The sequence below is a fragment of the Wallemia mellicola genome (assembly GCF_000263375.1).
Source record: "Wallemia mellicola CBS 633.66 unplaced genomic scaffold WALSEscaffold_7, whole genome shotgun sequence".
In the NCBI taxonomy this organism is placed as follows: domain Eukaryota; kingdom Fungi; phylum Basidiomycota; class Wallemiomycetes; order Wallemiales; family Wallemiaceae; genus Wallemia; species Wallemia mellicola.
The window spans coordinates 405675-430822 of NW_006531964.1; the positions used below are offsets into that span (position 1 = coordinate 405675).

Sequence of the window (25148 nt, forward strand, 5' to 3'; positions counted from 1 at the left end):
TAGTTTTATTGGTGCCTGTTCGGAATATCCTCTTTAATATCTCCAATGAGGATGTCTGAAGGTTTCCTTGAATTGAAGCGAAACGTATATGTAGAGCACATTTGTTGTATTATTCTATGTATGAACTGCTGTACCTGCTTATATTGTACAATGATTGTCTTTGTGCAATTTGGGACACGGGCAAAAAATACAAAGCGTGACTTTCGAATAAATATTACCGCTATCTATCCTATAAGATGCTCTGAAGGATGGCTCTCAATCCCGGTGCATCCTATGAGCAGAGGAATACAGCACAGCACGGTGATACAGACACCTTCTTCTAGGAACGCATAGTTTGAGCTTGATTGATAGTCGAGATTGCCTGAGATTTAGTAGAAAGGAACAGCATACCAATGGATAATCTGTGTAAACGTAAAAACTATATTTACTCCGTTGAATCACCCGGAGAAAACTAAACGGATCAAACTTATGCCGTTGATTAGAGGAGATGGCATAGAACACGACGGTAAGGTATTATATGTTTAAAGCCCCTTTACATAAGCTTCGCAAAGCTTTCTATTTCGTGAGTTCTACTGCTAGTATTATGAAACCAAAATAGAGCAGCTAAGAACATTATGACTCAGAGTATCATTTCCTTAAGATGCTGTGAGCGGGATGAGCAATCTACAGGGTAAATGTATATTGTTTTACAAAATCTATCTAATCTCTATATTGAAGGCCTTTTTGATGTTTTCAATCACGCTCGCGTGCAAATCATTCGCCTCTTCATTTGTCAGATTCTTATCCATCGAACGGTAATTGATGCGATAACAAAGACTATGACGTTGTGATTTCGGATGAACGAAGTTGTCAATCTGAGTGTATCTTTAGCGATTTCAGAAGACACATTTAAAACTTACACATTCAACACTTTCAACGAGATCTTGGGAGCATTCGCGGATAATTTCATAGAGGTCATTCTCATGGAAGGGTTTGTTCACCCAGAAGCTGACATCCTTGATACATGGCGGGTATTTTGAGTATGGAACGAACTTGCTGATCTTCCCTGACTCAAATTGTGAGAGAAAGCGTGCGTCTGTTGACCAAAACAGTCTGATATCCGGTATACCGAAGAGGACCATTGCTATTCTCTCTAAACCAAGTCCGAAAGCCCAGCCGCTTTTATGTCCCATGCCAGCACGTTCGAGTGTGCGCTGTTGCATGACACCACATCCGAGAAGCTCCAACCACTTGCCTTCCCAGAGTACTTCAAGTTCATAAGAAGGACCAGTCCAAGGGAAGTAGGCTTCGATCCATCTCACTTTGAGTGGTTCGGCGTCGACATTCTGAGCATGCTTGAATAAATTGTATACGAGTAAGTTGAGTGTCATTTTTAAGTGCTTTACGATCAAACCAGAAACTTCTGGTCTCTGTGATAGTTGATATGGGTTGTTTGGATTGTTATTGACGGTAACATCCTCTGTTATGACGTTGGTATGTGCCAGTGCTTTCTCTAAAAGATGCAATTCCTCTTCGATTGCCTTTTCGACGTTCTTAGTAGTATCATCCCAAACACAAGCACCCTCCATTTGATGAAAAACAGGATAGTGAGAGCTGTCAATCTCGTCTCTCCTGTATACATCTGCCGTGAGGATCCATTTGTCTGTACCTTTTTTGAAGACATCGCACTCGTGTGCAGAAGTGTGAGTACGCAACATAGTAGTTTTGTTGAGATAGTAGGAATCTGATAAACTTCTCCCTGGGTGGTCTTCTGGGAATTCCAACTCGTCGAAATTCTTGTAAGTAGAAACAATCGGCGAAGGTGCGGTCAAATGTTGGTAATTATTGAGTGAGTTCTCTATCAAAGATCTTAAAATACCAATCGGATGACTAGGTTGCTGATGCAATTGTCGCTCTGTGAGAGCGAGAATAGACGACGGTGCGTTTGTGAACTCATCCCGACTGTAAGATTGGCCGTTTATGAGGGTAGATTGATAGCGGAGGGATAGATTTACAGATAATTTACTCGATTTTGATATTCTAGCAATCTGTGATCTCAGTATCATCATGGTCGTACGCTAAAAAGCTTCTCTCACATAAACAATCATCTGGGGACTGAAATGTCGACTGGATCATCACCGCTATCTGAACCACCAGTAAGATCGTCTACACCAGGCCAAGAATCTGAAGCCTCGAGTTTGTTGAGCGCATCAGAGGATGAAATGGACGTAGATACAGCAAAAACTACTAAGAAGAGACCTCGAGTCGTAGGATCGAGTGATAACGAAGAAGAAGAAGATGAGAGAGGTACTTCAAAATCTACTGGAAATACCAACATCCCACTTCAACCGAAAGTAAGGACGACGGAGACTTCGCAAGCTAAAAACAGTAAAGTCAAAGTATCGACATCTACGAAATTTGCGTCGAAGGAGCCTCAAAGGGCGGAAGAACAGCCTAAGAAAGAGGTAGATCAGGCGAAGAAGCTGCCAGATATAGTACAAGAGCGGAAAGAAAGACAGGCACAAGTCGACAGACAACAGAAAGAGAAGGAACGACAGCAAAGGAAGGAGAAAGAGAAAGCTGATTCATCTGCACGCGCGAAGGCTGATCGCGCAGAGCGTAATGAAATCTCTAAGGGTAGCACCGGGAAGACTTCCCAAGATACCCAAGAACACAGCGTTAGCGAGGCAGGTACACCAACTTCTAAGCAGAAATCAGATGCTCCCATGATGAAAACAGACTCATCAAATGCAGATGGTCAGCAAAAGTCGTCACCAGCTGTACCACCGGCGTCCTTAAATACTAAGAAGGACATGCCAAGTTTCAAGAAGATGAAACCGTCACCCTCCACATCCGGTGCAACCACACCCAGAAAGCCACAGCCAAAGGGTCCAATGGATATCGGTGCCTTGTTTAACATGACTGAGAAAGCTACGGATGTCAAAGGTACCCTTGCGGCTAGGAAAGAAAAAGACGAGAAAGCTAAAGCTGAAGAGAAGGAAATAAGGAAGAAGAAGGAGGAATACTTAAAAAGCCTCGATATTACGCTTGTGTGTATAAGTTCTTGCACATATATTTTGCGATCTCACATGATATCAGGAAGATAGCTCGATACATAGCTTCATGGATGATAGGGATACGATGACAGATTGGGAGAAAAGCCTCAACCATAAGTCAATCCCATATCCATTTCCAAACAACCTTGGTATGTACTCCATCGACTGGATCAAGCACGGTCCTGCCGATTTTAGCGTGGATGCAATCAAAAGGTTCAATAAAGAAAGTCCAATATAATACCACCGCATTAGTCATTATGTACACTATCTTGTATACATCAGGCATTTACACATGCACATCAGATTGTAAAAATAGTAGAGATATTCATATTATACTATCATTAGAGCTCCTTACTTCTTCGCTGGTGGGGGTGTAGCTGCATAAGATACGTTAGGTGCGTTAAGCTTCCTTTGGCTGATGAAGCTAGGTGCACTATGCTGTAGTTATATAAGTAGTGTCACGTTTAAAGCAAAACAAACTCACATTCTTGTTAAGAGCTGGTTTGTAAATGCGCTTTGGTTTCAAAGCATTGGCATTATTGTTCGCAGCTTCCGCAAAGACGTCAACTCCGCTTGGAGGAGCCGGCAAAGCAGCATGTCTGGGTGTTGACAAAGGCGGCGTCATCAAGGGAGATTTGGGCTGCATGCTAGGAGAAAGCATTGGTGAGGGTAGCGGTCTGTGTCTATTTGGTGATCTGTTGATAGGCTGAGTTGGGAGTGGACGGTGTGCCACATTCGCCTCTTCTTCAATTCTGCCCAAAGGATTACCAATGTGTACGTGAATCGGTTTGGGCGCAACAACCTCAGGGAATAACTGTATGTTATTGCTGAAGATATCACTCCTCGGGGTTGCTGCGAGATCAAATTGTGGTGCTACTGTCTCATGGTCAACATCAAGCTCTATTAAACTGGATTGAGAGATATCACCCGCTTCGCTTTCACCTTCAGCTTCATTATCCACCACGATTGAGGGTGTTGAGAGTGATCTATGATGTTTATGCTTATTAGTGTCCTTATTAGATGTATTAATGTCCTTATTATTATCGTGAGCATGATCAATGTCGTTAAGAATTGAAGTAAATGACGTGAAAGTATTAGTTGTAGAGTTATCGCCTAATTTCCCATTAGGTGAACGACCAATGTTATCGTTAGTTGATAATGTGAGTGAAGACCGTGATGAATTTGTTGACTGGGTATTCCTGAGTGATGACACGGATGGTGGAAACGTAGGCATTGAGCGTGTCTTGAGTTGACGCAAAGATGGCGATATCTTGCGCTCCCGTGGGGTGTTCGCTGATGCGTTTATTGGCTGCCATCTCTTCAAGACATTTGGTTCTTTTGGTCTCATTTTAGGTCCTTTTTCGGATACCTCGGGGTTGTTTTCCACAGAGATACCTAAAGAGGCGCCCAATGATGGGCTCAACTGTGGGTACTCGCTACCAGGTGGTATATTCTCTTTATTTCCACCCGGCAATAACGCACCGAAGACATCCTTCTCGTAGTGATTAACAATGGGTGAGTTACGCCTCCTCTGGCCCCCAAAGTCAAGCTTCTTCACAGATTCTCCAAAACCTGGGTATTCGACGCGTCTGGAAGAGCTATTGGGTGACAGCGGTATACCGCGTTCTTTTGGTGACGGTATAGCTCTGTTGACTCCTTTTAACGTCGCGCCAACGACTCTGTTAGACGTCCAAGACGATGTGGGCGTCGATGGCTGTGTCTGTGCGAGCGCCTTCCTAGGCGTGGTAGGTGTAGCCATCCCGGAACTACTCTCCCATTTCCTCGCTGTGTTAGACCTCCTATTGAAATTTGATTGGGGTATGTCTAAACACAAATCCGTTTTCTTAGGTGAACGCGCTGGCGGAATATCGGTAGTGCTACCCAGAGATTTTGAGCGACGCCTTCTAATTTTCTGAAATTCCTATAAAGCCGTTAGGGATCTTCTAATAAAATCAAAGGTGGCTCACCTTGTCGATCTCTTTGGACGCGTATACCGTATTAGCGTGTCTCTTGTTTACGTCGTCCAACCAGCTCGCCAGGGACATTTCTAATTCTCGCGTTTTATGCTTATGATCCTGGAGGATCGACGTTTTTGCAGAAGAAATCACGGGAGGTACAACCTCGTGAAAAGTAGATGCCGAGATGAATGAAATAAAAAAATGATTTCGTACTACAAACACTATGGAAAAACACCATAAAGGGTGCATCTAAGGTTGAAGAAAAGCGCATCTAGGTACGGTAACTGAAGTGCGCTAGAGAGTTGTCCTACGCGAGAGAAGGGGTTCGAGCGCGTCTCTAATCATTATTTCGAGCTGCAGAGACTCTCATAAAAGAAAGACAAAAGAAAGACATCATACATCTCTTTGTAGCCGATGATATATTCGTTTAAGTGGTATATTAACAAGAGAGAAACATTTAGGGTAAATTATTTGGGGTCCTCCGTCTCCGGATCAAAATGCTCGTCCTCCTTCCACTCGAGTTTGTCGTAGATCTTTCGAGTGAAGCGGTCTATGCTTTCAGATCGCTGCTTATAGTACTCCTGTGCTTCTTTATCGTCCCCTGATGCTGCGATCTTATATCCGTGATAGACTTGCAACGGGATCGTAGGTGCAGTCACAGTGAATATAAATCCTAAACCTAGTAAATTATTATAGACAGTTTGTATGACCATCCTGGGTGTTTCGAATTTCGTTTTGATTTTCTGTATCCAAACTGCGTCATTGATGATGTCGAATTTTAAAACAAAAACATTTTATACGTCTGTCGGCGCTTTAAATGCCAAAAAAGCTGTCAAAAAAATAAATCACACTGCATAATGTCACTGACTTGTCAATCTAGCTGTCAAATTTTAAATGGCTATTATGTATATTAAAAAGTATATAAAATATTACTGTAAGATACCGCTACGATATTGTTTAAGGGAATAACAATCCACGTATTAAAATGATTATTGATGAACCAATGCCTGCATGTTCATCAAGTAGTGTAAATTTTTTATTATAATATTAATCGTAATCCGTAACGTAATTAGGTTTGATTATTATCGCATTGATTAGCAAATTGCTCCACTTAGCTATCCTCTCGGGAGCTCTGCTTTGAACCTAATGAGGTATTGGAAGTGGTGTTGGCAAGTGCTTCAGTTGAATTATGACTCTTCTTTGATGAGCGTAGTGAGTGAACGGAATGCGATCTCAGTGAGCTATTAGATCCCTCATTTTCCTTCGGTAGTGGTGGTACTGGTGGTGTGGATTTGTCGTGGATGAGCGTTTCTTGGTATTCTTCAAATGTCTTCATCAAATTGAGGAATCTTTCGGTCTTCACGAATTTTGGTACACTATCAGTTGCCATTAACCTAAATATGTACGCTTGTATACGTTCATAAAGAACAATGAGACGTGATATTTGTGACGCTTGTAATGGTATCTGACCGAGGCCATTATCTTCATTAGTATCTGGTTTAATTTCTGTACCGTACTTCTCACGAGCTTCTCTTTTAATAGTTGCCACATAATTGACTAACTCAGCTCTCAATCCATGATCTATGTTAAGTTCCGAGGATGATGATGGAGCGAGGTAGGTATTATAAATGACACAAGCCATCGCATTGATATCCTGTTGATGCTGCTGCATCGCTGATGGGCCTCCTTTCTTGTCACTTGATTTTGAAAACAAGCCAAAGTGCTGTGGTTTTGCAACAGCTGAGGACGTTGTTGAGAACTTTCTCTTGAAATCTTGTACATCTAACCAGAAGGAAAGATTTTCTTCACAGAAGTTTGATCGTAAGAATTCTCTAAATAAGCTTCTAAGAGCTGGGTCATCAAGTATTTGTTTGAGACGACCAGTGTTGCTTTCTTTATGATGAGCTGATGCGACTGCTACGGCAGCATCGCGGGTACGCTCGTGTGCATACTGCGCCTGCAGTTGACCGCCAGCTTTGGATTGTTGGCGCGCGAGATTGTGAGAATCTCTGTGTTTTGAGCTTGAAGACCTGTCAAGCGAGTCAGAAGATTCATTTGTTGAGCCTGTTTCCCAGAGAGCTGCGCGTCTGCCTGCAGGGGTGATACCGTATTCACACTTGCTACCGGCTCTGAACTGGCATTCCTGAATATTAATTAGTGATAAGATTTTAAAAACGCTATTAACTCACTAAAACAGTGTCATCAGGGTGTTGGGCGTAGTTGACAGTAACTATGAGATCGTCACCCCGTTTGCCTTTCTCACTGACCAGACGAATAAGGCCATATCTAACGAAGTGAGCAGCAATTTCAGCCGCTTCATCACGACCGGCTATTGTGGTGTAGTCGAGCAACCAATCGAGTGCAGCATTAGAAGCGAAAGTGTGGTGTATGTCTGCAACTTCTGAGGAAACAGCTGCCTTCGTCATGTATATATCGTTTACGGGTACACCATTACCCTTATCGCTATCCTTATCCATGGACTGTTTCGATGGTTGAGACTCTGGAGAATAATTTGGTTGTCTGCCAACGAACCTTCTGAAGACAATGTTGATTATTTGCTTGTTGACGAGAATCTCATCATCAATAGGACGCCTTTCTAAATGAAGCAGCTTTAAGCAGATCGTTTGTGTAGAAAAGACGTTAATAAGGTGCTCTGCACTAATACCATTTTTGCTGATGAAGCGTTCTAAGACGTGCAAGCCTTTCGGTGTTATTAAGTATATACCCCTATCCTTGAAGGCTCTAGAGGATGTATCGCTTGCGTTGATGATCAGATGAGCGTCCATGAAGATCTGACATACGCCCTTGGCCATCTGTCTCTCCATCGAGAATGTCGTCGTCGACGTTGTAGTAATAATTTTAGAAGGGTTGTTAGGATCTGGGAGTCTAACGCTCTGACTGAATTTGAGGTTGTGTAAGTTGCTACATGCTTCGTCTAGATTGCATAAGAACATTATAGTATAGCAAAGTGGCGAACTCACCGGTTGTGAATGAGTTTGAATAACTCTTGAATATGTTTCTATGTGTTTTGAGATCTAAAGATACTACCATCGTACTGAAAAGATCATGCAAATCCCGTACAAAGGGTCTTCCCCGTCTGCTCGTCTTCATCACTTGGCTCGACTGGCTCATCTTCTTAGAATCAAACTTAACGCGCGGTTGATCCTTGTCCCCGGCGTCCATCGTCTTGGAAGTGTAGGTGAAGGAGGAACAGCCGTCAGTGCATCATGCATAAACGTTAATCCGCTGGAATTTCTTTCAACTCTTGGGGAATTTACATTCTTAGGCTATTCTTTAGGAGTTTTTATTACTGTAAAATACTCACTTTACCGTTAACCGTAGATTCAGGGTATCACAAAGGAACTTCCCTTTTTCTCCGTTTTTAACTCGTTCTTTATACCTAAAGGTGATAGAGAAATTACTTTTGCATTATATTTACATGCCCATGTATTCAGTTTTACGTGTCAAATATCAACACAGAAGGCAAGTCACATCTTCATCTAAATCAATATGACAAATTACTCAGTGTTTACACTAGCATCATTTATACTATACATTAAAGCACACAAAATGTCTGCGGTTTTGAGCATTCTCAAATTTTCGCTTTTCTTAGCTTTTATTTCTATAAAATCACATTCCCAATAATAATATTTTAACTACAAGCATACAATTAGTCAAAGGTTATCTTCTTTGGCTTAGGTGCCTCGCCAATATCCTTGTAGAATGCACCATAAGCACCGTGCTCCTTCTTTTTGATAACAGCAGGATACTTCTTAAGACCCTCTGGAATTTCATATCCACCCTCTCTCAAAACCTTCATCAACTCTCCGGCATGTGACTTGTCGTCATCCGTGAAGAATGTGATTGACTTTCCGTAAGCACCTCCTCTACCAGTTCTACCTATTCTGTGAACGTAATCCTCAATCGTAAGTGGGAAGGTAACATTGATAACTACTTCGACGTTTGGAATATCAAGACCTCTAGCAGCGACATCAGTAGCTACAAGAAGAGGTACGCTACCATCCTTGAAATCAGCAAGTGCTTTCATACGCTGTTGTTGTGAGAGGTCACCGTGGATTGAGCCGACGGCATGACCACCTCTTCTCAAAGTGTTCTCAATTCTGCTTGCTTCTTTTTTGTACAACGCGAATACCAATACCCTAGCATTACCCATATCTTTTCTTATACTCTTGAGGTGTGCATTTAAGCGTTGTTCCTTCATCCTTCCATTGTCAAGAGTCTCGATTACTTGGTCAACACGCTTGTTAGCTGTGAGCTCCTCTGAACCGACGGTTACTCTAACAGGGTCCTTCATGAATGTAGCAGCCAGGGCGCGAACACTTTGAGGCCAAGTTGCACTAAACATAGCAGTTTGTCTTTCCTTTGGTGTTTTGCTGATGATTGCTGTAATATCCTTCTCGAAACCTTGGTCAAGCATTCTATCAGCCTCATCAAGAACGAGATATTTGACGTTTGAGAAATCAACACCTCCATCATTTGCCAAATCAAGCAATCTACCTGGTGTACCAACTATAACTCTAGGTTTGTTTTTCTTTATCGTTCTCTTTTGCTCATCCTTACTGACACCACCGTATAAACAAATTGACTGGGTGATGTTCAATTTGTCGATGTTGTCATATGTTTGTACAGCCAATTCACGTGTTGGTGCAATAACCAAGATAGATGCTGTCTTGTTTGATGCGTCGCTGAGAACGTGTCTGGATAAACCAGGGATAGCAAATGCGAGTGTTTTTCCTGAACCCGTTTCAGCAATACCGATAGTATCTTTGCCTTGCAATAAACATGGCCAGGTGATAGATTGAATTGGTGTTGGCTTTTCGAAGTTCTTCAATGGCTTAACAAGTGATTCTTCGACTTGCAAATCGTCAAACTTGAGCAAAGGCTTGATTGACGAATCTGATACAGTCATGTTATTATCCTTGAAAAACTTAGCGGATTCCTCATCACTGGCACCGCTAACTTTTTTAGATTTCTTAGACTATATGCTGTTAGACGGTATTTAGATCATAACGTGAAGAGAACGCACGCCTTTCTCCTCAACTGCTTTATCTCCATCTACAGCTTCAGACTTTCTCTTCTTTTCCTTCTTTTCTGCCTTCTTTGCTGCCTTCTCTGCAGCTTCGTCGCTCACTTCAGATGATTTCTCTGGCTTCTCCTCTACAACAGCTTTAGCAGCCTTCTTAGCGGCTTTGCGTTCTTTTTTAGCTGCTAATTCAGCTTCCGTAAGATCCTTTTTTGACATCTCCTCGTGGTTTATCTAAGAGAAGGTTTGATAAGGATGAGAATTTTTGTGAAGTATAAATAGTATTAGAAAATATTTATTAGAGTGTACGTTGGATATATCAGTTCTATATATATATACATCTAATCCCAGCATCTCTACTCTATCAAATCCTGTATGTTCAATATCTCGAATGAAGAAAGTAATCTAGTTTCTCGTATAAAGTGTTAGTAATTTTATTCAAACTATCATTCTCAGATTGGGATCTCCTCTTTTAAGATGATTCCGACTTGTTGGTTGATTGTTAACACAATACGATACAACACGTACAATGTGATTACATCAATTTTGCTAATGTATACTTATCTTATGCAATCACTCTCCAAATCTTCAATCTCGCAGCTGTAATCTCTTTATCCCTAACGATGACATTCGCAATAGAATGCATACGCGAGATATGCAGAGATATAGAGTATGCGATATTCTATCCATAAAACAATTAGCTGATATATACAGCGCACTTCATTCAGAGCAATCCCTGATTGATATCTGTAACACGATAAAGATTGAGGAGAAAATAGAGAAGTTGGATGGTCAGCCAGATGTTATCAGCTCACAGGAGATCACATTAAGTGCCATAGAGGATCTACTTTTTGCGTTTAAGAAACTTTCTGCTGCGTATGACGACGACCTTCTAGATTTGGATAGCGATGCGCAGATTAGAATGATAAATTTACTATGTAGAGCAGCATCTATATCCATGAGAGCGACATGCAAGCTCAACGTTGATCCGCTATCTTTCTTCTCAACGGCGTCATCACTCACAACGACGGCTTATCTACTAGGTGGCAGCGATAGTAGCAGGCAAACAGTCAACGCATTAGCATTACAATCACTCGACCTTCAGAAAACTCATGCCATAGTAGAAGGAATGGTAGGACATGATATGGCTCTCCTCAGACCCATCGAAGTATCTAAGGTGCTCCTGGATTATGCTAAGGAACTAAAGCAGGACCAATACCACAGCTTTGTTATTTCTATTTCGCAGCACACACCCACAATTGTCAACCTCCTCGCTTTAGCAAATCATTCAATAATTGGACAAGATTTGACAGCATTCCTAATCGACATTGATCATTTGCACATAGTGAATGATTGGGCAGCTGAGGCGAAAATGCAAATCCAAAGTACAGCAAAGACAGTCGGTGCTGAAAGGCTAAATCACCTCATTAAGGCTAGCATCCTCAATCAGTTCTTTGTTGAGCACACAGGTACAACGTTGGAAGCTGAAAAAGCGACTCTACCCGCGAAGTCGTCTGAGTTACCAGTCATCGATGCTCCTGACTGGTTTAAAGAGCAATCAGCCAAGTTTGCCTCAACGCAGAAGGTCTACTCAAGCAATGAATTCAGGACACTTAGGATGGCGGCACAGGGTATACGGGCTCCTAGCAAACATGTCGACTCATTTGAATAGATGTTTAATAGAGATAAGGTAGCGTGTATACAGGATTTACATTCAATAATACAAAAAGGTAATTAGAGTTAAATATTTTTATATCGCGAAGAGTAAATTGGAGGTATAGAAGTATACAAGACTCGTTTGAGCCTTTTTTATATGATACCCGAGATGTTAGTGTACGATTCTCTATCACGTTGTAACTTCAGCAAAACTATGATAGAAATGAACATAAATGAAAGGCTCTCGTTGCTCAAATGTGGTGCAAACAATCTGAGAACGCCATGTTTTGTAAATGAACGAGTGTTTAGTTCGAAAGAAGCCAAGGCAAGTTTGCTCCTGTCATCTATGATTGTGATAGTTTTATTGTCAATTACTGGCCTACATGGTGTGCCATCTACTAGGGTGAACGATGACTTTCTATCGACGATGATCACCGGGCAGTCTTTTATGATTAGTGTGGTATAATATGCTTTCTTCTTTTCTGCATGCCTCGCAGTAGCGATACACTTCTTCTCGTCATTATACAAATCGACCTTATTACCCTGGAATATCACATTCATTACCGGTTCATCATGTTTCTTTATTTTGCTCAGACTCGTTCCGTTATAAATCTTGAAATTGTCTTCCCCTGACCTCTGGAAAACGAATGCACCCGAAGGGTTTACAGACGAAGTACCACTGCCTGTGCTCGACGAGCTCATAGACGATAAAAACGACGTGGTCATGGCGATAAGGGCGTAAGGATCAACTTCATTATTCGGTCCCGGGAAATTAGTCATTAAAACGTGCATACAAAATAATAATTGAAAAACAAATACAATACTTTGCTCTTTTAAGACTTCCCCGCAACCGGAGTTTTTTCCTCAATGGTTGATATTTATACGACTCCTATGAAGTGACACTGCACAACTTTTAGAGCTCGTTATATGTTTAACTGTAGTTTAATCTACATAATGCAACATCTTACATGCCACAAACTACACGTAGTGAACATTTTCATCCTCTAAATGTCTAAACCGTCTATGTTAATTTTACAATTAAAGCAACGATATATATGTCTAGGCAGCTTCCAGCTTTATAGACGAACTACCCTTGAAAAGCTTAGCACGCAAGAATAATGCGACATAGCTAAGTAGGAGCAATACGGGTACCTCAATAAGAGGACCTAAGGTGGCAGCAATAGTCTCGGGCGAATCAGGACCAAAGGCTGCTGTTGCGACTGCTATAGCAAGCTCGAAATTGTTAGATCCTGCTGTGAATGCTTGCGTTACAGCTCGTTCATAACCACCGCCAGCGAGATCTCGGTAGCGATGTGATCTATCAAGTTTCCAGAATCCCAAAAAGGTTGCTTTGTCCGGTTAGAGGAATAGAAACATATAAAAAGACTTACCAAACCAAACAATTATGAAGTATAACAGAAGGGGTACTATTGTGCGGAATACCTTACCAATGTTTTTTGTAATGTTGCTTCCCTGACTTGCAAAGAGTACGATAATTGTGTAAAGCAATCCTATCAACCCAATTTTACCGGCTACTTCATAAAACCAGCCTCGGAACTTGACTGACGAGTACTTAAGCAAGGCGAAACGTGTGATGATACCTGCGGCTAACGGAATACCCAAGTATATGCCAACTGAACGTGCAGTGCTTTCGTAATCGAGGTGCAATTGTGGCCCACCACTATTACCACCTAAGATGTTAACAAAGAGAAGTGAGTATGGCGAAAATAGTACTATTTGCAAGAGTGAGTTGATAACCATGAGATAACCACAATAGTTGACATCTCCATCTGCGATTGTTGTCCAAATAATGACCATCGCAATGCATCTACTAACACCAACCAATAGAACACCTTTACGATATCTCTCCATCTCTGCGTCAGGTAATGTTGCCCACGCTATTCCGAGCATCATTAGCGGTGAGATAATCCAATTGATAATAATAGACATCCCAACATGAATCCAAAGTTTTAATTCTCTGGATAGGTCAACCAGTTTTTCCCAGTTCACCTTGCTCAGTGCAGGCCAGATCATGAGTAACAAACCGACCAATATTGGTACCGAAACGCCTTCCCATTGAGCTGATTCTATGAGATGTGTTTTCACGCCATCCTTAGCGTATACACCAATAACCACACCTAATATCATAGCTATTAGAACTAATGGTCCGAGAAGCTTATCGAAGATTGATAACGATTTGAAAGGATCTGAAGGGCAGAAGTTATGGATTGTTTGATAAGAAGTACATATAAACCCACCTGTAGCACATGTATTATTTGCTTTCTCGTCAAAGTTATTCAAACCGTCGCAGAAGTCACAATCTAAACAATCATCCTCGAAGAGTGGACAATCACTTAAACCAGCTTTCTCATCTTCTTGATTGCATGCTTTGGGTGTATTCGTACTACAACAGCTCGTTGCTTTGCATGATTGTATCGTTGCCATCACGTAGAGAGAAGACGAGCGACGCACGTGGGACTCGCAATAATTGAGAGAATTCTAATTTCTTATGCATCTTATTGTTATTTTAATTGCGTGACTACTATAAGGTTATAATAACTGCTGCAGCTCATCACGTTGCTTTATTGCTTAGTTTCTTAATTGTATGATGGCATTTATTAACAATTGTGTCAGTTACTGCGGTCCATGCACTTGTGCTCACTCACATGGAGTATATTAAGTGTCTAAGCTTACTTCGGACTCCCACGGAAATTATGGGTGATAGTTCCGCATAAACTTTCTTGTATATGATGACAACAATTTAAATGAGCGAATTTGGAATTATCGAGGGCGAAATAGGTTGAAAGTTGGTTTAGATTACTCAAAATTCGTTGTGGTTATTATCAGAAAGTTCCACCGAAACGCTTCTATGGATGGTGCCACACAATTGCATCAGCATTGGTCATATGTTTCAGATAAGAGATCAACGTTATTGGTGTGTTTCGGTTTTCATCAAATTATTCGCTTAACTTATCCGGGGATGAGACAAACTGAGACAATTCTCAAATTTTACAGCAATATTACTAGTTTTTGGAGAATAAATGGGATATTTAAGAAGCCTTCATAATTTTGGGGCAAATGAAGCTACTATTCACTTTTTACTAGTCCATTTTGATGCAATTTTTGATCATTTATCTAAATTTTCACACTGCGTACTTGTTCGATGACCGATCAGATGGTGAGACAATTTCAGATTGTATAAATACGCAGACGTCTTTGACAATAAACCACCAACAAATACTATAACTTTCCTTCTCTTTTAAATTCAACTTTAAACTTCAACAGTAAGTCTATTGGATGTACGACTATAAGATTTGCTAACGAATGATAAGAAATGCGTCTCTCAATATTTGCTGCTGTTGCAACAGTTGCTTTTGCTTTGCCAACTCGCGTTGAACGTGATGGCGACATCTTATCAAATCTCTTTGGTGACTTACCAATTGCTGGAGATCTTCTTTCTCCATCATCATCAGCCAAACGCGCTGATAGCGGCAATCCGCTCTCAATAGTTTCCGATATCACAAACAGCTTGCCTATCGATAGCCAAAATTTCCCATTAAAGCGTTCAGATCCATTCAGTGAAATCGTTAGCAAGGTTCTCAATCAAACTGCTAAGCGCGATGAACTCCCAGGTCTAGACTTAGTCGGTAAAGTCTTGAATGACACAATGGGTGCACTCCCAACTAAGCGTCAAGATGAAATCAGCAGCTTGATTGGTAATGTTATTGATCAAGTAACAGGTGGAAGCTCCTCAAGAAAGCGTTCTGAATCAGATTTACTCGCACCAGTTGAACAACTACTCGGTCCATTACTCGGTGGTGGCTCAAAGCGTGAAATTGATGCATCAACCGTACAACAACTCGCTGGTCAAATTGAAAACGCTTTCAATCTCTCAGAAGACCAAAAGAACGCAGTAAATGGTGCACTCTCACAGTTTACCACCTCACTTAGCAAGCGCGCCGATATCAGCGTCGAAGACCTCGCCAAACAAGCCATTTCTTTCATTACTAAAGGCGAATCAAAGAGAGACGCTGGTAATATTATCGATAGCACTATCACTAAAGTTGAAGATACAGTTGAACAAGCGCTCTCAGGTAGTGCTTAAGTAAAGAGACACAAACTAACATTATTTGAAGGAATTAGCTGGTCTAATTTCTGTATGTATAAAATCTTGTACAAATCTTGTGTATACATTCCTTGATTGAAACCATGACCTATGATGTATGTTATGCAATAACTAAATCCTACAGTTAAGAAAAGAAGGCTCAATTACTCTTAGGGTTTTAATTCAGCTTAGTTTCTGCGAAAAGAGTGAAGATATTCAATGAAGCATATTCAACGAATGAACCGGAAGTTATCGAGTGCAAAAATAGCAGAAATGTCATTTTCCTAATATAGCAATATTCCAGCTTTCTTCATCAACTATATTATCCAATATACCTCGATAGAAAGTCTGCTTCATCAGACGAAGAGAAAAGTTATGATAGCACAATTAGTCAAAGTGGTGACATGAGTTGGCAGAAAGCCACATTTGTCTTATTATCAGAGACGATTGCTATAGGAGTACTCAGTATGCCTTCAGCTTGTCGTCGCATGGGTGTCGTGAGTGAGTATAGGGGTTAAAACCATGGACTCACACCTGAAGGTTACTACCGTAATAACTACTGTATTCCTTGGTGTGTTAGCTTGAAGAACGGGAATAGTTATTGGCTCGTTCAGTAAACATCATCCTCAAGTTCGGAATTTCGCTGATGCTGGTGCTGTTATGAGTACTCTGTTGTATCGAGTCTTTACAGCACTTTTGATGCTGAAAGGTTTCTTCAGAACAGCTAGCCATATCTCCGCAGGAATTAGCGCTTTTACTTTCTTCTCAAACAATACTGTTTGCTCGACAATCGTTGGTATCGTCGTCGTCATCATTGGGTTTCTTCTGTCGATTCCACGAAAGTTTAAACACACGTCATTTGTTTCGCTGATTGGTTTCATTTGTATTGCCATAAGTTGCTTCCTTACTCTTATCGGTGTAGCTATTGAGCGACCACAATATGGCGAAGTAACATGGAAGGCTTTTAATAATCCCGGTCTTAATGACACAGTAGGAGCAATTACTGATATAATATATGGATATTCTGCCCATGGAAGCTTCTTTACCTTTATTTCAGAAATGAAAGGTCGATCTAGAGATTTCAAGAAGTCGTTGACTATAGTTCAGATTATCTCTATAACTTTTTATGTAGTTATAGGCGCTGGTGTTTATATAATTGTAGGCGATCAAAACGGTTTGTCGCCCGCGCTACTCATACCACATATCTCGATAGCAAAACCTGGAAAGCTAGTTGGATATGGTACGCAGTTGTATTTGGAATCTGGTCTATCTCATTTATAATATCAGAACTCGTGCCATTTTTCAATGATTTACTTAGTCTAACATCAAGCATTGAGGCTGTTTGCCTTTCCTACTATGCATCGTCTATCCTCCGGTTCTACGATAACCAAGGAAGAATGTTTGTAAACAGATGGAAGATGACGATGTTTCTAGTAGCAATGATAAGTGTCGCTCTTGGAGCTGTGATAACACCGTTGGGTATGGCAACGTCAATAATGTCAATTGCGGATGGGTTTAAAGATGGTCAATTTGGATTGCTTTTCGCGTGTAAATCTTGAAGACGATCATTTAGAATAGAGGATACAATACTAAAACTAAAAAATCAAGAATAAATATAAATATATATCCTTGTGTCAATATCGGTTCCAATCCTATTTACGGGGTCGATCATCCTAAGGATCCTTCATGTGCATCAAGTCTCATTACTTTTTGACAAGAAAAATAATAATACATGTATAGATTTAATTCATTGGCATATTAACATTCTGGTTATTGGATGATGGGTAATACAATGAAAGTCTGTGTATCATCTAAATGTCCCATATATAGAGCATTTGAGTTGGCATGTATTGCGTCCAAGAACGTTGTGGATAACACAGATACTATAATATATCAAATTGTATATATTCGCATCTTTTCTGCTCTTCCTTACTAAATTCCAGGTCCACTTCGCCATATTGCGTTTAACAAACAAGGCGCACTCAACTCCCAGAAACATACGAAAACACCCTTCAATGAATAAATTGTATTGTTGGTTTTCTCCAACAATATTCACTATCACACACTCTGACTTCTGAGATAATCACGGTAATCAGAAATATCGTAGTGACACAAAGAAAACACGCTCGAATACTGAAGGTGAATAAATTAAGAGCATAGACACTTAAATAAAATGAAATATGACTTATATTTTCTTTTCCTTCCTTTATTCCTGATCGATAGTAGGTTGCTTGAAGGTAAACCACCAAGATCGATGTCACTAAAGCCAGCAGCTCCTTTATCTACAAAAACAAATAGTTCAACCAACACTAAGAAGGAAAATGAAATGGATATCAGTAGTCCACATGAGTTGACTGCGTTTGTGCGTTATATCGGTACTGTATGATATTACTGACGATAGAAGGTTGAAGACGTTCTCAACAAGCTCGATACGAAATTCGATGTGATGTCGAATACGGTCTTAGAGAGAAGTAAGGATATTTGAAATGATCAAGCTACACTGACAGCAGACAGTGAATGAGATGTCTGATAGAGTTGATAGCTTAGAAGCAAGTATACAGGAGTTGGTATCATCTGCAGGCCCTATGTCGCCTAGAATACCATCGCCTAGGCCAGTAAAAAGCCCTTCAAATGAATGAAGAGCTCTTTGGATATGATTGTGGCTATCTTAGTCACTAATAAGCTAGAACAATTGAAATAGTTGATAATACACTCTACTTTGTTTTGGAAGCGATACCAGGGTATAGGAGGTGCTTTGTAAATCAGTGTTTAATATATGTTTAAGAATAGCTAGTATACATTACAATTAGTTATAATACATTAATACAACGTTGTTACTTCATAGTTTGTGTTGTAGTAACTCATTGATAAAGCGGGAGAGTGAATTGATCATTAGTTTCATTGATAGATTCTATATTTAAGATCAGCTAAGGTCTATTAACGAATGCGAACTCACGTAGATAGTAGTACGGCAGTAGTATGATTGTAGTCTAAATGCGTACTACCATCGACTTGAGCGTGATAGCCTTAATTAGACTGAAACTAATGGTGAAATTGAAATAAAACAATGCTAATAAATGTTCCAATTTGCTCGTATACTGGCATTTTGATGATGGTTTGTGGAGAAGGAAAGGTTGCGTCATTAGTTTTATAAGCCTATTGAACGTGGGCAATCAGAGTCAATAGAAGAACGTGGAATATATCTACAATGATTATGCATAAGCATCAATAAGCTAGCAAATCACAGCTTCCTTAGCAATCACCATGAGTTCAGAAGATGATGATTTCGAAATGGAGGAGGTAGAGGTTCCTAAAGCATCTGGAAATGACGTATTAGTTGATAGAATACCTACAAATAATACCGTAACCTCGTCTGCCAATAATGCCACCGATGATGATGACGATGAACAGTGGGAGGAAGTAGATCTCCCGGGACAGCCTACGACGTCTACTCAGGCACCAGAAACGGGTATACAGATTACTATAACTGATAAATCTGCTGAGAAAGGTAGAGAAAAGGATAGCGAAACAAAGTAGGTGATATAACCCGTCTATACGTTTGTTTCTCATCGAATTAGATCTAGAAGAGCCGGTCCATCACCTGAAGAGCGTGCAGCTAGATTAGCATCTCACAAAATACACGCCGTTGCCTTAATCGCCAATGCGAAACATAGAAATAAGCTTTTAAATGACGAATTATTACACGTGAGGATATCGGCTTGCCAATATGTTACCCAATCTAACCACTATATACAGGCACGTATGTTATCGCTATTACCGCTGCACTATCAACTCGCATTCTCTTCTCTCACCCCATCAAACATACCAGATCCAATCGAGAGAAGTAGAAAGTTCGATAATGCGCTCAAAAGATTAATAGATTGGTGGAGAATTAGTTTCGAAGTTGACTACAACTTAAAGACGCTCCTTACTACGCCATTTGCGGATGTGCAAGAAGATCTCAAAAAGAAGAGATACAAAGGGAAAGGAAAAGAACGTGATAAAGGGGAAATGGAGACCAGCAACAATTACGAAGTAATAAGATCAGAAAAAAGTCTCCAAAAGCGTGCTTTACAAATGAGAGGAAGTAGAGACATGTCAGCTCAGCTTTTCACTGCACTTTGCAGAGCCCTCAACGTACCGGCAAGATTGGTTACTTCAGTACAAGCGGTGCCATATAGAGTACAATCGCAGACAGCATCCAAACCTGTCATATCTATAGATGATTCCTCTGATGACCCCGATAATGGTCTATCCAAAAAGGAAAAGTTTATGACCTGGCAGCAACGTCAGAAGAGTGGTTTCAAAGGCGATGATGATGCGTTTATAAGAGGGGAAGCTGTAGTCGCAAACAAAGCACCTCCTCAAATAAAACTTACAAGTCATTACAGAAAGTCGAATAAAAGACGAACAAACAATAGTAGTGATTTTAGCACTTCTTCACCGCCTGTTTTCTGGACTGAAGTCTTCTCAAGACCAGATTGCCGTTGGATAGTTGTCGATCCTATACGCAACATGATACGTACTAAAGCACGCAATATGATGGACCCTCAATCATTATACAAGTACAACAAAATGACTTATGTCGTTGCCTTTGAGGAAGATGGATATGGCAAAGACGTTACACCGAGATATGCGAAACAATTTGCTACACGTACCGTCAAGCAGCGTCCACCCTCTAAAAACTTTGACTGGTGGGATACAATTGTTCGTAAAATTGAACGACCATACCGACTCGCAAGGGATGATACTGAAGATGCAGAGTTGCATCAAGCACAATTCAGCGAACCGATGCCACAATCGATGCAAGGGTTCAAAGACCATCCAGTGTAGGTATCAAGTTACTTATACGACAGTCTAACATCACAATAGATATGTACTTGAGAGACATCTCAAACGTGAGGAAGTCGTGAATCCTCCAAGAGAAATAGGCAGATTTAAAGGTGAAATAGTATACCCTAGGGCTAATGTTCAACTTCTCAAAACATCTGAGAATTGGTTGAGACAGGGTAGAGTGGTAGTGGAAGGTGCTCAGCCTCTAAAAAGGGTGAAACAACGTGCTGTTACTATCAATAAACGTAGAGTGCAAGAAGCAGCCGCTTTGGCTGGTGAAGAAGAGATAATGCAGGCTTTATATGCTCGCAACCAAACTGAGTTGTATAAGGCACCACCGGTGGTTAATGGAATGGTGCCCAAAAATAAATTCGGCAATGTAGATTTATACGTGCCAAGTATGTTACCTGAAGGTGCCGCACATTTACCTCATAAAGGAATAGCCAAGATAGCCAAAAAGCTGGGTGTTGATTATGGTGAAGCAGTGACAGGGTTTGAGTTTAGGCAGAGGCGAGCCAATCCTGTCATCAGCGGTATTGTTGTAGATGCATCCCATAAAGATACCATTTTGGATGCCTTCGACGAATGGCAATCGGAGCAAGCAGAAAAGGAGCATGATAAACAGCTTAAAGAGGTGTACAAACAGTGGCAGAAGCTTGTGCAAGGCTTGCGCATTCGAGAGCGTCTCAAGGAGTATCGAGGTGCTGATCAACAACCACATGAAAGGATTGAAGAGGACTCTGAGAATCAGCTGCAAGGGGATAGCTCACATTACCAACCGGGCATCTATGAGCAATCTTTGGATACCATTACCAAAGCCAAGAAGGCATTACCATATAGTAGACTCAACGAAGCTCAAGATGAGCTGCCTACGCCTAATGGATCAACCACCAATGAAGGCATCATTGACGCAAACTTAGAGGAGGTACCGATAGATGACACAGACGAGAACAAAATGGACATAAACGTACCAGCGAAGATTGGCCAGCCAGTATCACTTGATGTACTGATCGAGCAGCAAGAACAAGCCAAGCAAAGTAGTAGTAACATTCGTGTTGCCAATGGGGAGGGATACCCGACGAGGCACTCAAAACGAGCCAGAGAACCTTCTTCAGATGTTGCTACGCCTGGTACCAAACGAGTTACACGCTCTCGTATCTCGAATAGTGCCAGAGATGCAGCTCGGAAGGAGAATGAAGAGGCAGTTAAAAGTGCATTGGGTATTACCGATGAGATTGAAGATGATGATGACGAGGAAGAAGACGAAGTGGTTGACATATCTAGTGACGAGTAGTGTACTTATAATTTATTAATTTATTAGTTTCTAGAATACAAGCTTAAACATGACATGTGATTTTAAAAAATATTATAAAACAACAGTAAAGAGTATTACAAGATTTTGCGGTATTATGGTAGAATTATAAGACATTGTGAAACATTACCAAATCGCATGAGATTTTCATGGAGTTTCGTCCGATAGATGTCAAATTAGATTTGCAAGGCACCATCTGATAACGATCACGTCCTTCGCTAAGGATCTTGACTTTTAATTAACAAGTATCTTTATTTCAAGCAATAATTATGACTGAGATAACAAAACCAACTATTGTTATTCTTGGGGCAAGCTATGGCGGTGATAGAGCAGCAAAAGCTTTAGTAGAAGGTATTGGTGATGTTGCACGTATAATTGTGGTTGATAAAAAGTCGTGAGTGTTTTACTTTCCAATAGATTATCCCATTGAAGGTAGTTTCAGACATCACAACCGTCAGTTGAAACTTTAGAATTTCAACGTCAACATGCTCACAAATCACTTTAGATATCTACGTCTTTCCACGCTATGCTGTGACAAACAGTCATGAACACAAAGCATTTATTCCATACTCTGATCTCAAAGGTGCTCATCTTACACTTCACGGTAGTGTAATAGAAATAAAAGACAACACTGTTAAACTAGATAGAACATTTGAACAATTTAATTTAAGTGATGAAATTCACTACGATTATCTAGTTTATGCACTTGGATCTACAATGCCAAAGAGTTTACAGATGGATGCGAAGACTATGGCAGGTACGAAACAGAGTTACGTAGAATGGTTGAGACATCGTCAAGGTGTTATTAAAACTGCTCAAAGACTCGTTATTGCAGGTGGTGGTGCATTAGGTGTTCAATTTGCAACTGATATCGCTGAAAGATATCCAACGAAAAAAGTAACCATCATACATTCACGTGATCAACTTTTACCTCGCTTTGATCCACAAATGCACAATATCATCTATAATTCAATGAAATCTTTAAATATTGATATTCATCTCAATGAACGTATCTCACTTGAGAATACTACAGTAGATTTTGATGGTAATGTCTCAGAGAAGAGAGTTTTCACACAAAGTGGAAAAGAGTTCGATTGTGATTTACTATTATTATGCACAGGACAAAGACCAAATAGTGAATTCATGGAGAAGTTAGCACCTGATTCTGTAGATAAGAACACGAAATTGATTAAAGTGACACGATCAATGCAGTTGGCTTCACAACAACCAAGTGAAAACACAAAACCTACACTAGATGCGGCACGCCAAGCTTCAGAGAAATCAATTTCACTCGGTCAAGATCCAGGATTACACACCTCAGCTCATCCAAATATCTACGTTATAGGCGATTCGGCAGACGCCTTTGGAGCTATCAAATCTGGTAGATATGCCTGGTTCCAAGCTCAAACTGCAGCAGAAAACATCATAAAACAGGTCAGAGGTGATGCTGAATCCCAACCGACTCAATATGACCCGGGAGAGCCAGCCATCAAAGTAAGTATCGGTCTAAGTCGTACAGTTGTTCAAATGGGAAACGAAATCATTATTAATGATAATGTTCCTGAAGATCTAGACGCTGCTTCGGTCTGGAGAGCTAGAAATATTGACACTAGCGATATGTCTTTGTAAGCTCATGTATGTAATAACATTAAATAAAGTTATCATCAGAAAGTATTTCGAAAGTTACCTAGAGAGGCTCAATGTCTGGATTTGGTCCAAGTGGAACAACGCCGGTACCATTAATGTGACGGTGTGAGTTGTAATAATGGAACTTAATTTCTATATGTTGTGTCAGCAGAAAAAATCTCTAAAGATCAGCACTCACGTTTGAAGTTAGTAGTTGACTTAAAAGCATCGTTCTTCCAATAGAGTTTCTTCAACCAAGTGTTCTACAGGGGTGATTAGATGTATCATATTTCGTAATAACTTAACTGACAATGTGCGGGTAGTTGTGCCTAATTGTACCCAAGTTGCATTTGAAATGGCCGACATAAACTGGATCAAAACGAACCTGTGGAGGGTCAATTGTCACATTTACATACAAATTCACCCACGATAGTAGTGTAAAGCCTTATATCAGCCTCTGTAAGTTGACCTCCGATAAGGAAATCCCTTCCATCGGAGAGGATCTTCTCTAATCTGTCCAAGGATTCGAACAATGGTTTGACATTTCCCTCGTATGCTTCTTGAGTGGTAGCAAATCCACTCTTGTAGACTCCATTATTGACAGTGTCATATACCCAACCATTGAGTTCATCAATTTCCTTTCTGAGGTGCTCAGGGTAGATATCACCGCCAACGTCTGGCTTTAAATCATTAAGGAAGCGGATGATTTCGCTAGACTCATTTGATACGATAGTTTTAAGCTTCTTGTCCCAAATGATAGGAACTGTGAATCTCGCATTGTAGTCTTTCTCTGCTGTGAAATACAAATCGCGTAAATGTGTTGCGTCAACGCCTTCAATCGTACAACCGGTTGCGCCTTCAAAATCCTTATCAAATGACCATCCCTTCTCACCCAAGTATGGATGGACTACTGAATATGGCAGGAAATCTTCAAGTCCACTGAGTGAGCGAACGATAAGTGCTCTATGAGCCCATGGGCAAGCGTATGAGACAACCAGATGATAGCGGTTGTTCTCTGGCTCAAACTTTCCACCAGCTTTGATTTCGTCTCTAAATGAGGAAACTTGACGTCTATTGATGTATTTAGATGGATGATTAGTGTAATGAATTATATTCACCTGAATTCACCGTCCTTTGAGGCCCAGTTTGATATTGATGTCGACATATTTCTCAGCAATGATCGTGGTTGCATAGAAAATATCGCACATCTCTATTAGAAGAGAATTTACGTCATCTGACTGATGAACTCATTGAGATTAGTAATGTATATTTTAACTTGACAAATAAATTAAAATTACAACTGCATTGGTCTATAATCAATTACTCAAGGTCATTGCTGTCTGGATACACAGGTTGTCCCTTCAGCGATAGTGGTTTAGTTGCCTTAGGCACTGGTGGGCGTGGTTTCTTTGGCTTGTCTGTCGGTTCGATGTGTTTTTCCTGCTCATTGGATTTACTCTCTACGTCTGACTTTGCATCCTCGAGCTCTGGATGTGTCTCAGCACTTCCGAGAGGCTCTTGCGATAAGTTTATGAGATCTTCGTCCTCGTGTTCTACTTCATTTTGCATTTCTTTTTGT

The 25148-nt window shown here is 40.6% G+C and overlaps 14 protein-coding genes across 14 annotated transcripts; 7 read left to right on the plus strand and 7 right to left on the minus strand.

Moving 5' to 3' along the window:
* Window positions 1–672: 672 nt before the first annotated feature.
* On the minus strand, window positions 673–2048 carry WALSEDRAFT_68617 (phenylalanyl-tRNA synthetase; the record flags this gene model as incomplete). The annotated part of the gene is made up of 2 exons (XM_006957899.1): window positions 673–854; window positions 900–2048. The coding sequence occupies 2 exons, from the start codon at window positions 2046–2048 to the stop codon at window positions 696–698; spliced, it is 1308 nt and encodes a 435-aa protein (XP_006957961.1). The 3' UTR covers window positions 673–695.
* On the plus strand, window positions 930–3315 carry WALSEDRAFT_60188 (hypothetical protein). Its single transcript, XM_006957900.1, has 3 exons — window positions 930–1828; window positions 1874–3029; window positions 3079–3315. The coding sequence occupies exons 2-3, from the start codon at window positions 2100–2102 to the stop codon at window positions 3271–3273; spliced, it is 1125 nt and encodes a 374-aa protein (XP_006957962.1). The 5' UTR covers window positions 930–1828; window positions 1874–2099; the 3' UTR covers window positions 3274–3315.
* A 71-nt stretch (window positions 3316–3386) lies between these two features.
* Window positions 3387–5140, minus strand: WALSEDRAFT_57209 (hypothetical protein; the record flags this gene model as incomplete). Its single annotated transcript, XM_006957901.1, has 3 exons — window positions 5003–5140; window positions 3520–4956; window positions 3387–3473 (listed from the first exon to the last, which is right to left on the minus strand). Exons 1-3 carry the CDS (start codon window positions 5078–5080, stop codon window positions 3387–3389), a joined length of 1602 nt encoding a protein of 533 aa, XP_006957963.1. The 5' UTR covers window positions 5081–5140.
* Window positions 5141–6104: 964 nt separating this feature from the next.
* WALSEDRAFT_17885 (regulator of G protein signaling superfamily) lies at window positions 6105–8125 on the minus strand (the record flags this gene model as incomplete). The annotated part of the gene is made up of 3 exons (XM_006957687.1): window positions 6105–7136; window positions 7183–7928; window positions 7975–8125. 3 exons carry the CDS (start codon window positions 8123–8125, stop codon window positions 6105–6107), a joined length of 1929 nt encoding a protein of 642 aa, XP_006957749.1.
* A 490-nt stretch (window positions 8126–8615) lies between these two features.
* Window positions 8616–10080, minus strand: WALSEDRAFT_68621 (DEAD-domain-containing protein). Its single transcript, XM_006957902.1, has 2 exons — window positions 10045–10080; window positions 8616–9977 (listed from the first exon to the last, which is right to left on the minus strand). The coding sequence occupies exon 2, from the start codon at window positions 9921–9923 to the stop codon at window positions 8664–8666; it is 1260 nt and encodes a 419-aa protein (XP_006957964.1). The 5' UTR covers window positions 9924–9977; window positions 10045–10080; the 3' UTR covers window positions 8616–8663.
* Window positions 10081–10650: 570 nt separating this feature from the next.
* WALSEDRAFT_68622 (hypothetical protein) lies at window positions 10651–12422 on the plus strand. Its single transcript, XM_006957903.1, has 2 exons — window positions 10651–10707; window positions 10752–12422. Exons 1-2 carry the CDS (start codon window positions 10661–10663, stop codon window positions 11707–11709), a joined length of 1005 nt encoding a protein of 334 aa, XP_006957965.1. The 5' UTR covers window positions 10651–10660; the 3' UTR covers window positions 11710–12422.
* On the minus strand, window positions 11847–12473 carry WALSEDRAFT_63907 (hypothetical protein; the record flags this gene model as incomplete). Its single annotated transcript, XM_006957904.1, has 1 exon — window positions 11847–12473. The coding sequence occupies one exon, from the start codon at window positions 12471–12473 to the stop codon at window positions 11847–11849; it is 627 nt and encodes a 208-aa protein (XP_006957966.1).
* Window positions 12474–12693: 220 nt separating this feature from the next.
* WALSEDRAFT_60192 (arsenical-resistance protein) lies at window positions 12694–14303 on the minus strand. The gene is made up of 3 exons (XM_006957905.1): window positions 13952–14303; window positions 13085–13900; window positions 12694–13042 (listed from the first exon to the last, which is right to left on the minus strand). Exons 1-3 carry the CDS (start codon window positions 14136–14138, stop codon window positions 12753–12755), a joined length of 1293 nt encoding a protein of 430 aa, XP_006957967.1. The 5' UTR covers window positions 14139–14303; the 3' UTR covers window positions 12694–12752.
* A 724-nt stretch (window positions 14304–15027) lies between these two features.
* Window positions 15028–15798, plus strand: WALSEDRAFT_28401 (hypothetical protein; the record flags this gene model as incomplete). Its single annotated transcript, XM_006957906.1, has 1 exon — window positions 15028–15798. One exon carries the CDS (start codon window positions 15028–15030, stop codon window positions 15796–15798), a length of 771 nt encoding a protein of 256 aa, XP_006957968.1.
* A 51-nt stretch (window positions 15799–15849) lies between these two features.
* Window positions 15850–17357, plus strand: WALSEDRAFT_57215 (hypothetical protein; the record flags this gene model as incomplete). The annotated part of the gene is made up of 5 exons (XM_006957907.1): window positions 15850–15914; window positions 16092–16299; window positions 16339–16369; window positions 16413–17038; window positions 17086–17357. The coding sequence occupies exons 1-5, from the start codon at window positions 15903–15905 to the stop codon at window positions 17355–17357; spliced, it is 1149 nt and encodes a 382-aa protein (XP_006957969.1). The 5' UTR covers window positions 15850–15902.
* Window positions 17358–18037: 680 nt separating this feature from the next.
* On the plus strand, window positions 18038–18888 carry WALSEDRAFT_32300 (hypothetical protein). Its single transcript, XM_006957908.1, has 4 exons — window positions 18038–18160; window positions 18203–18269; window positions 18313–18709; window positions 18755–18888. Exons 1-3 carry the CDS (start codon window positions 18053–18055, stop codon window positions 18435–18437), a joined length of 300 nt encoding a protein of 99 aa, XP_006957970.1. The 5' UTR covers window positions 18038–18052; the 3' UTR covers window positions 18438–18709; window positions 18755–18888.
* Window positions 18889–19062: 174 nt separating this feature from the next.
* Window positions 19063–21925, plus strand: WALSEDRAFT_57216 (Rad4-domain-containing protein; the record flags this gene model as incomplete). The annotated part of the gene is made up of 4 exons (XM_006957909.1): window positions 19063–19331; window positions 19377–19503; window positions 19555–20627; window positions 20671–21925. The coding sequence occupies 4 exons, from the start codon at window positions 19063–19065 to the stop codon at window positions 21923–21925; spliced, it is 2724 nt and encodes a 907-aa protein (XP_006957971.1).
* A 227-nt stretch (window positions 21926–22152) lies between these two features.
* Window positions 22153–23573, plus strand: WALSEDRAFT_37703 (iron uptake cluster protein; the record flags this gene model as incomplete). The annotated part of the gene is made up of 3 exons (XM_006957910.1): window positions 22153–22337; window positions 22386–22396; window positions 22449–23573. The coding sequence occupies exons 1-3, from the start codon at window positions 22213–22215 to the stop codon at window positions 23570–23572; spliced, it is 1260 nt and encodes a 419-aa protein (XP_006957972.1). The 5' UTR covers window positions 22153–22212.
* Window positions 23563–24744, minus strand: WALSEDRAFT_60195 (glutathione S-transferase omega-like 2). Its single transcript, XM_006957911.1, has 5 exons — window positions 24688–24744; window positions 23998–24640; window positions 23880–23954; window positions 23769–23832; window positions 23563–23722 (listed from the first exon to the last, which is right to left on the minus strand). Exons 1-5 carry the CDS (start codon window positions 24732–24734, stop codon window positions 23631–23633), a joined length of 921 nt encoding a protein of 306 aa, XP_006957973.1. The 5' UTR covers window positions 24735–24744; the 3' UTR covers window positions 23563–23630.
* Between the last annotated feature and the right edge of the window lie 404 nt (window positions 24745–25148).